The following is a 10460-nucleotide window of genomic DNA, read 5'->3' on the forward strand; positions in this document are numbered from 1 at the left end:
TCTCGCAGTGCTTGGCGAAGCCCTGCTAGAGTGCCACGCTCCTCCATCACCACCATGCTGTTGTGCTGCTGCTGGATGGAGTCTTCCCCAACCTCTCCCTCTCTCCTTACTGGATCAAGGCACGGGAGACGTCACCGGGCTGCATGTGTGTTGAACGCGGAGGCACCGTTGTTCGGTGCTTAGATCGGATTCGGCCGCGATCTGAATCGCTTCGTGTATGACTCCACCGAGCGCGTTCTTGCAACGCTTCCGCATCACGATCTTCAAGGGTATGAAGATGCACTCCCCTCTCTCTCGTTGCTAGTTAATCCATAGATTGATCTTGGTGATGCGTAGAAAATTTTGAATTTCTGCTACGTTCCCCAACAAACATAGCATGCAATTTCAGAAAAATTCCTACGATCACGCAAGATCTATATAGGAGATGCATAACAACAAGAAGGGGAGAGTGTGTCCACGTACCCTCGCAGACCGATAGAGGAAGCGTTATGTTAATGCGGTTGATGTAGTCGAACGTCTTCACGATCCAACCGATCCAAGTACCGAACATACGGCACCTCCGTGTTCAGCACACGTTCAGCTCGATGACGTCCCTCGAACTCTTGATCCAGTAGAGGGTCGAGGGAGAGTTCCGTCAGCACGATGGTGTGGAGACGGTGTTGGTGATGTGATCCGCGCAGGGCTTTGCCTAAGCACTACGACGCTATGACCGGAGGAGTAAACTGTGGAGGGGGGCGCCGCACACAGCCAAGGAACAGCTGTTGTGCCTTTGGGGTGCCCTCCTGCCCACGTATATAAAGGAGGGGGAGGAGGAGGTCCGCCCAAGGGGGGCACCAAGAGTGGGGAGTCCTACTAGGACTCCGTTCCTAGTAGGATTTGCCCCCCCCCTTTAATTTCCTTCCAACGGAGAGGGGAAAGGGGAAAGGAGGGAGAAAGAGAAGGAAAGAGGGGGGGCCTCCCCTTGTCCAATTCGGATTGGGCAAGGGGGGGCACCTCCCGTGGCTTGTCTCCTCTCCTCCACTATGGCCCATTAGGCCCATTAACTTTCCCGGGGGGTTCCGGTAGCCTCCCAGTACTCCGAAAAATCCCCGAACCTTATCGGAACCATTCCGGTGTCCGTATATCACCTTCCAATATATCAATTTTTACCTCTCGACCATTTCGAGACTCCTCATCATGTCCGTGATCTCATCCGGGACTCTGAACAAACTTCGGTCACCAAAACACATAACTCTTAATACAAATCGTCATCGAATGTTAAGCGTGCGGACCCTACGGGTTCAAGAACTATGTAGACATGACCGAGACACATCTCCGGTCAATAACCAATAGCAGAACCTGGATGCTCATATTGGCTCCTACATATTCTACGAAGATCTTTATCGGTCAAACCGCATAACAACATATGTTGTTCCCTTTGTCATCGGTATGTTACTTGCCCGAGATTCGATCAACGGTATCATCATACCTAGTTCAATCTCGTTACCGGAAAGTCTCTTTACTCGTTCCGTAATGCATCATCCCGCAACTAACTCATTAGTCACATTGCTTGCAAGGCTTATAGTGATGTGCATTACCGAGAGGGCCTAGAGATACCTCTCCGATACACGGAGTGACAAAACCTAATCTTTATCTATGCCAACCCAACAAACACCTTCGGAGACACCTGTAGAGCATATTTATAATCACCGAGTTATGTTGTGACGTTTGATAGCACACAAGGTGTTCCTCCGGTATTTGGGAGTTGCATAATCTCATAGTCAGAGGAACATGTATAAGTCATGAAGAAAGCAATAGCAATAAAACAAAACGATCATAATGCTAAGCTAACGGATGGGTCTTGTCCATCACATCATTCTCTAATGATGTGATCCCGTTCATCAAATGACAACACATGTCTATGGTCAGGAAACATAACCATCTTTGATCAACGAGCTAGTCACGTAGAGGCATACTAGGGACACTCTGTTTGTCTATGTATTACACATGTACTAAGTTTCCGGTTAATACAATTCTAGCATGAATAATAAACATTTATTATGAAATAAGGAAATATAAATAACAACTTTATTATTGCCTCTAGGGCATATTTCCTTCATGTTGAGCCTAGTGAAAGCTTGATGCGGGATGCAGATACCCGATCATGCTTATAGCCGAGTGATGAGTTCATGATAGGAGCTGGGATAAAGGAAGAATTTGAACAATATGTTTGCAACACCGAGCTTGCTCCCTACATCACAGATAAGTGCATCAAGCATCTCAACCTCACACAGACGTTCAGTAAGAAATTTAGATATCATTCGCGTGACTGTAGAGTTTCATTTAGCCTCTATGATAGAGCCTTTACTATGCCTCTAGAACAATTTTGTGTTGCCTGCAAAATTCCATATTGGGCTCACTTGATGAACCACCGAAATCTGATTATGAGTCATTTTTAACCAGTCTCTGTTATGGCGAGGATAGAGGGGTGACGTAAGCTAGAATAAAAAGGTTACATTTTCCATCAATTCATTACTTTCCTCTCTTTAATGACAAACGCATCGCGGGAAAACAAGATAGCAGCACACTATGTGCCCCTGACTTGAGCCTCATACACACTGCTCTAACAGGAATTAAACGTTATAATTTGGGAGCAATAGTTGCACGGAGGTTGCAACGCAATGCTGATAGTGGTTGTTTTTATGGAGGGATTTATGCTTCCCGTGTAGCTAGGAAACTAAGTGTGTCACCCTTGCCTAATGATCCTATTTTACCGACACAGTACCTGGACTTTGGAGCCATGCAGCGTCATAAGTTCCTTAAGTGTAGGACCAGTGATTATAATTATAGCTTGATGTTTGATAAGAAGCACATTATACCTGTTATTTTGCCTGCACCTGCTCTATTTGATTACCAGGGAAAATTAAGACATTACATTCTTGAGAGAGATGTGCACGAGTACAACACGGCAGTAGCGGCCGCTCGCCAGGCTGAGTAGGCCGCACCCAGAGCCTCCACGAGCTACCATTCGGAGTATTATCCGGGCTACGAGTGGTGATTACCAAGCTAGGCCAAAAGCCTAAGCTTGGGGGAGTACGTATTCCCATCGACATTACATTCATGTTCACACATTTCAGTTGTCCGTGTCCATACTTTTTCATTGTATTATCCATGCTAGTTTCTCTTTTTTCTCGCTTTCTTCTTGTGTGTTTGAAAAACTTTGAGAAAATCCAAAAACATTTCCCGTTTCTGTTTGGTTTTTCTTTCTAGTTTAAATTAGTTGTAGTATTAAAATAAAACCCAAAAAGATTTCTCGATTCTTCTTTTGCTCGTTGGGAGCTTTCCCATGTAAATAGTTTTTCTCTGTTTTTTTCTTTCTTTAATTTGTTTCCTTTCAAGAAAAACTAAAAAATCCAAAAACATTTCAGTGTGTTTCTCTGAAATTCTTTTCTTTTTCTTGAGTCATATATAGGGGAAGACCATGATGAAAATGTTGAGTGAATCTCATATGCATTATTGTTGATCTAACAAAGAGCCTTATTCTATATTCTCTTTTGAATAAAAAGTTTGCAAATTCCAGATTAGTCCACGGCACTCTTGCACTATTATTATTTTCACATCATTCGGTCATGCAAGTGAAAGGCAATAATGACGATATACGATGAATTGACTGAGGCAGAAAAGGCGGGTATGAACTCAACTTGTTTTTGTTGTTGTAACCATGTTTAACTCAGTATCCATGATTCAACATATTATGATTGAACATGTTTATGATGACAATTAGAGATTATAGTTGCTCATGCCATGCTTAAGTAGCTAGGAGTGAGTAATGATTTATTTTAGATGTCAACATCCATTAAAATGGTTGTGATGTAGTATGATGATATGATATCCTCCTCTAAATGTTTCGAGTGGCTTGACTTGGCACATGTTCATACATGTAGTTGATTCAAAACCAACATAGCCTCCACCATATTCATGTTCATGGTGTTTATATCCTACTCATGCTAGTACTCAATGTTAATTATTCATAATGCATGATCATGACCGTTTTCGCTCTTTAGTTGCTCGCTTATCGACCTATTTTCTAGCCTTCACCTATACTAGGCGGGAATACTGCTTGTGCATCAAAATCCTTAAACCAAAGTTATTCCATATGAGTCCAATATATCTACCTATATGCGGTATTACCCTGCCGCTCCAAGTAAATTTGCATGTGCCATCTCTAGCTATTCAAATGAACATCTATTTTGTGTGCCCGGACCGCTCATTGAGCGACAAGGATTGGTTAGTATCTTCCATGCTAAGCGGGTTATTCTCATGATGAGTGTTTATTCACTCGTCCTTGCACGCAAGGGGCTAGTAATAGAGATGCCCAGTTCCGAAATAAAAATGCAAATAATTAAACAAAACTCCCCTGGACTGTTGTTGGTATGGACGACACCCGAAGATTTGGCTAGCCATGGCTTGTGTTTGTTGGTGGAGGGGGAGTAAACTTTACTTTTACCGCCTGGGAACCGTCGCTAATGTGTTTAGCATGAAGATACCGATAACTCTTGGTCGTGACATTGACAGGAAGGGTATACCTCCCAAAATTTTATTTATCTCTGATTTAAGCTTCGAGCTCTGGCACCTCTACAGATCCCTGCTTCCCTCTGCGGAGGGCCTATCTATTTACTTTCATGTTATTTTGCTTTTATGTTGAGTCATCACCTTCTCAAACAAGCAACAGTCCTGAGAGCACTATTGTCATCCTCATGCATTGTGCGTAGTTAATGTTGAATGCATCATGACTGGGTCTCTTCTACCATGAATTACAATGTCTAGTCGTTGCTTGAACTTTGGAGGTGCTATGCATTTATGTTTTGCGGTCTCTGAAAGGGCTAACGAGATACCACTATTGTCATATTATATCATGATTATTTTGAAAAAGTGTTGGCATTTGAAATATTTTATTATTGCTCGCTAGTTGATTATGCCATTGATGTGAGTGAATATAACCTTTAAGAGTTACCATCTACATGGTTAGTTATGATCTTTGCTGAAAACCTGGGTGCTATTTAAGCATATGTATAAACACAAGAACAAAAGAGTTCGTAAAAGTTTTTCTTTGTCACTTTCAGTTTGTCAACTGAATTGCTTGAGGACAAGCAATGAGTTAAGCTTGGGGAAGTTGATATGTCTCCACCGTATCTACTTTCCCAAACACTTTTGCTCTTGTTTTGGACTCTAATGTCAATGATTTGAATGAAACTAACCCGGAGTAACGTTGTTTTCAGCAGAACTACCATGGGTGTTGTTTTTGTGTAGAAATAAAAGTTCTCGGAATTGGACGAAACTTTTTGGAGAATTATTTTGGAATAAATAAAAAATTGCTGGAACCAAGACCCACTGGAGGGGCGGCAGCTGCCCACAAGGCACCAGGGCGCGCCACCCCCCTCTGGCGCGCCGTGGTGGGTAGTGGGGCCCATGAGGCTCTGCTGACCCTAATTCCAACTCTATAAATCCTGTTTTTGGAGAAAAAATAGCAGAGGAAGTTTCATCATGTTTTTTGATACAGAGCCGCCGACACCTCTTCTTCTTCATCGGGAGGCCAGATCTGGAGCCCGTTCGGGGCTTCGGAGAGGGGGATCTTCGGTCTTCGTCATCACCAACCATCCTCCATCACCAATTTCCCGATGCTCACCGTCGGGAGTGAGTAATTCCTTCGTAGGCTCGCTGGTCGGTGAGGAGTTGGATGAGATTCATCATGTAATCGAGTTAGTTTTGTTAGGGCTTGATCCCTAGTATCCACTATGTTCTAAGATTGATGTTGCTATGACTTTGCTATGCTTAATGCTTGTCACTAGGGCCCAAGTGCCATGATTTCAGATCTGAACCGTTTATGTTTTCACCATTATATCTATGTTCGTGATCCGTTCTTGCAAGCCATATGCACCTGTTACGTGTTATGATCCGTAAACCCCAAGGTGACAATAATTGGGATACTTTCCGGTGATGGCCGTAGTTTGAGGAGTTCATGTATTCACTATGTGTTAATGCTTTGTTCCGGTTCTCTATTATAGGATGCCTTAATATCCCTTAGTTTCCTTATGGACCCGCTGCCACGGGAGGGTAGGACAAAAGATGTCATGCAAGTTCTTTTCCATAAGCACATATATTGATGAACTGGAGCTAGTTCTGTGTCGCCCTAGGTTATCACTGTCATATGATGAATATTATCCAACGTAATCACCGATCCAATGCCTACAAGTTTTTCACATATTGTTCTTGCTAAGTTACTATTGCTATTGCTACTGTTACAACTGCTACAAAACTGTTACTGTTGTTACCGTTACCACTGCTACCGTTACTACTACTATCAAACTATCATATTAGTGTGCTATTGATCACTTTGCTGCAGATATTTAATCTCCAGGTGTGGTTGAATTGACAACTCAACTGATAATACTTACAAATATTCTTTGGCTCGCCTTGTGTCGAATCTATAAATTTGGGTTGAATACTCTACCCTCGAAAACTATTGTGATCCCCTATACTTGTGGGTTATCAACACCTATGGCCATTTTCAAAACTTGGCCCGACAAGGCTTGGCAACAGATGCATGCTTGGTCGGATCGTCCCGTGTCTCGTGCGGGCAAGGAGGCACTTTTCAAGTCTGTTATTCAGGCAATTCCGACACACGTCATGAGCTGCTTCCAGTTTTCCATCGTTACATGTGAAAAGTTCCGATAGATCATCGCTGACCAATGGTGGGGATGTGAGAATGGAAAAAGGAATTTTGCACTGCCGGTCTTGGGAATGGCTTACCACTCCAAATTTTCTTGTCGGGATGGGATTCCGTTAAATGCCCTGTTCAGCTAGGCCATGCTTGGACAACAAGGCTGGCGCATTCTCGCTTCGCCGGAATCCCTCTGCAATCATGTTCTCAAGGGAAGATATTTCCCCCATGGTGATTTCTGGCATGCCAAAGCCCCACGATCTGCCCCCTACACTCGACGCAACATCTTGTTCGGTTGGGAGCTGCTACAACAGGGGGTGCAATGGGGCATCGGCAATTGATCTGTTGTTCGGATTACGAGTGATCACTGGATACCGTCCACGCTGCCGGACTTGCTTCAAACTGTGTCCCCGATATCGTCTACTGCTACAGTCAAGTGTCTCCTGGACGTGGATCAAGGTTCCTGGAGCGAGGAAACGGTTCGAGCTTTCTTTCAGGACGAGATTGCCAACGAGATTCTGTTGCTTCCAGTTGGCCGACATGGCAAGGAAGATTATGTGAGATGGCCTCATACCATATTTGGCGAGTATTCGGTTTGCTCAGCTTATAACTTAGCTCGAACAGCTCGGTTCCAAAGGGTGCGTAGTGCTTCTGGGTGAGGAATGTCGTTTGATGGTGGGGCAGCTGAGAAGAGCTGGAAATACATCTGGTCTATCAAAGCCCCAAACAAGATGAAAGTGGTTATGTGGAGACTTGCTCACGACTGCCTCCCGTCCGGTGTCCAACTCCAACACTGTCATGTTTCGACGTCGGACCTGTGCTGTTTCTGTGGCAGAACGGAAGGTATCGAGCACTCGCTCTTGTTTTGCCATTTTGCTTATGAGGTCTAGTCGCATGTGAGGCAATTCTTTGACATTAAGTTATGGTGGTCTAATTTTTCTTCGCCAAGATAGTGGCTCCTCGATTTCCTTTCACATTCTTCTGACCTGATGCAACGGTCATGGTTGTGACTGTTTGACACATTCGGGAGGCGTGGAATTTTGCATGAAACAATGAAGATGAGTCGCACCCTGTTCGTACTGCTTTCAAGATTAAAGCTTATGTGGGTCTGATTGTTCGGCATCTATACAAACCGGACCCTACGCATAGACGTGATACATTGCTTCAAGCACTGCTTGGTCTCCGCCGCCACCAGGTTCCCTTTTATTCGTGTCTGATGTTGCGATCTTCTCCGAGCTAGGGAAGATTGGTGCAGGGGTGGTCGCTCTAAATTCTGATGCCCAATGTGTTGTTGCCTGCCGAGAAGCGACCAATGGAAGGCATGTACCTGAGTTGGCCGAGGCCTTGGCTCTTCGGCGAGCCGTTTATCTTGCACGGGAGGAAGGATGCGAATCGGTGATCTTCGCATCTTACTGTCTATCCCTGGTGCAGAGGGTCAATTCTTCTATGCGTGTCCATTCGCTGATGGGCTCAGTGGCGTCGGACAACAAATACGGCGCGTCGAGCATCTCTTCTGTGTTGTTCAAGCATACTCGTCCGCAATCTAATGTTTTAGCTCATTATTTAGCCAAGTCGTGTATGGACTCTGATGGTCTTTGTGTTTTTCATCCTACTCTGGTTTGCATCGGGAATACTCTATGTAACTATGTTGTTCGACTAATAAAGTGCTGACGTTTTCCTAAAAAGAAAACCACCAAAAAATTACAGGCAAATATGCATTTTGACCCACCAGCAGCAGTACATTCGAAATGCCAGAAAAGAAAAGGGAAACTCGCGTTCGCCAGTGTGCCAAAACGGAACTCATCCACGGCATCGCTCATACCAGAGCACACGGATCGCGATCCGCGTGACGCAGCAAAACCAAATCGCCGCCCTCCATTCGGCCTCGATCCAACGGCGCCCATCCCACCCTCCGCCGCCCAGCCCGCCAGGCCGAAATCCGAAGCCCCAAATTATCGCGCGCGACGGCGCGAAGCACCAAACCCATCCTCGTTCGATCCCCTTTAAAACCCACCTCCATTCTTCCCCAATTCCACCACCGCGAAGTGAAATCCCAATCTCCAAAGCCGCAGCGCAGCAGCAGCCAGATCCCCATCCCCTCCACCACGATGGCCCGCACGAAGCAGACGGCCCGCAAGTCCACCGGCGGCAAGGCGCCGAGGAAGCAGCTCGCCACCAAGGCGGCGCGCAAGTCGGCGCCGGCCACCGGCGGCGTGAAGAAGCCCCACCGCTTCAGGCCGGGAACCGTCGCCCTCCGCGAGATCCGCAAGTACCAGAAGAGCACGGAGCTGCTCATCCGCAAGCTCCCCTTCCAGCGCCTCGTCCGTGAGATCGCGCAGGACTTCAAGACCGACCTCCGCTTCCAGAGCTCCGCCGTCTCCGCCCTGCAGGAGGCCGCCGAGGCCTACCTCGTCGGGCTGTTCGAGGACACCAACCTCTGCGCCATCCACGCCAAGCGCGTCACCATCATGCCCAAGGACATCCAGCTCGCCCGCCGCATCCGAGGGGAGAGGGCCTAGGTTCTGGGTCGCCGGTAATACTGGCTAGTAGCTGTTCTTGTCTTGTGATCCGGATGTGTGTCGGGTGCTTCTGTTTGTTGGTGTTGATATGATGTGTCGTCTTATCCTAATGTATTGTGATGCTTGAATGAAATTGCAATGGAAAAGTTCAGTTATCGTGCCAATTCTGTCCCCAAGTGTCACTGTTTGTTTATAAATTGCTCCGTGATTCTGCAATGTTCTTGTGACAAGAAGCAAGCTGATTATGCAACTGATAGGTTTGGTTCCTGTGATCCAGTTTCTTGCACTTATCCTGTTTGGTGTGATTCTGAACATGGCTGGGCTGGTTGATGTGGATTAGCTGAAGCTGAATCCTGCATCACATCAACATGTCGCCACTTCACCTAGTTGAAAATTTGCAATGAATGTGGTCTACTTTATCTCCATTTCTCAGATCTTTTTAATTACTGTAAGTTCTGTGATTGGATGTTATGTTTGCTGAATGATATCCTTCTGGGGATGATTCTTGTGCTGAGTTTTTTCTGGTTGTGATTGTTCATGCCATGTCTTCATGATGATTCTTGTGGATAAGAAACTTGCAGTTGACAATTACAGTGGATATGTTTGCTCAAAAAAATAAAATTACAGTAGACACTACAGTTTTTTCTGTCTGATCATTTCAGTACCATCCATCTAATCTAACAAGTTTACAACATGCAGTTGTTGAGTTGTACTGTACATTATAAGAGAAACGAGTACTGTGATTAAACTTGTGCTGTGATCAGCCTATGAGAGCATATAACAGGACACACTTTAAGGCCATTATTTTCTGTATCATCCTACGCCACTGTTAACTGACAGAATGCGCAATTTGGTGTCAACAGCACCCTATTCGATTAAACCTGTGCTGTGATCAGCCTATTATGAGACTATGTCTCAAAGTTTTCTTGAAAGATTAGAAGTGGACATGAGTACAAGCCACTCATCACTGCAGTTGTTATGATATTGTTTTCAGTTTCAGTGGCATGAATTCCATCCCAGCTCGCGTGGTTCTGCGCTTCTCTGCAGGCCGTTGCACTTGCAATGTCACCGTTTTCAAACTTGCTGGCACACATTTGGGTTAAAATTGTGAGCTCTGTTACTATATCCAGAGCAAGCCTCGGTGTAATGCGGAAGCTACACAAGGCCAACCAGTTTCAGTAGTACTTGACACTTGTATTTTCAGATATGGATATGAACCAAAACGTCTGATGTACTCATTG

General features: G+C 45.3%; 1 protein-coding gene across 1 annotated transcript; it reads left to right on the plus strand.

The window, feature by feature from the left end:
- Window positions 1–8717: 8717 nt before the first annotated feature.
- Window positions 8718–9383, plus strand: LOC123168782 (histone H3.2). Its single transcript, XM_044586650.1, has one exon. It carries the CDS (start codon window positions 8809–8811, stop codon window positions 9217–9219), a length of 411 nt encoding a protein of 136 aa, XP_044442585.1. The 5' UTR covers window positions 8718–8808; the 3' UTR covers window positions 9220–9383.
- Window positions 9384–10460: the final 1077 nt, after the last annotated feature.

This window comes from Triticum aestivum, chromosome 7D, assembly GCF_018294505.1.
Source record: "Triticum aestivum cultivar Chinese Spring chromosome 7D, IWGSC CS RefSeq v2.1, whole genome shotgun sequence".
In the NCBI taxonomy this organism is placed as follows: Eukaryota; Viridiplantae; Streptophyta; class Magnoliopsida; order Poales; family Poaceae; genus Triticum; species Triticum aestivum.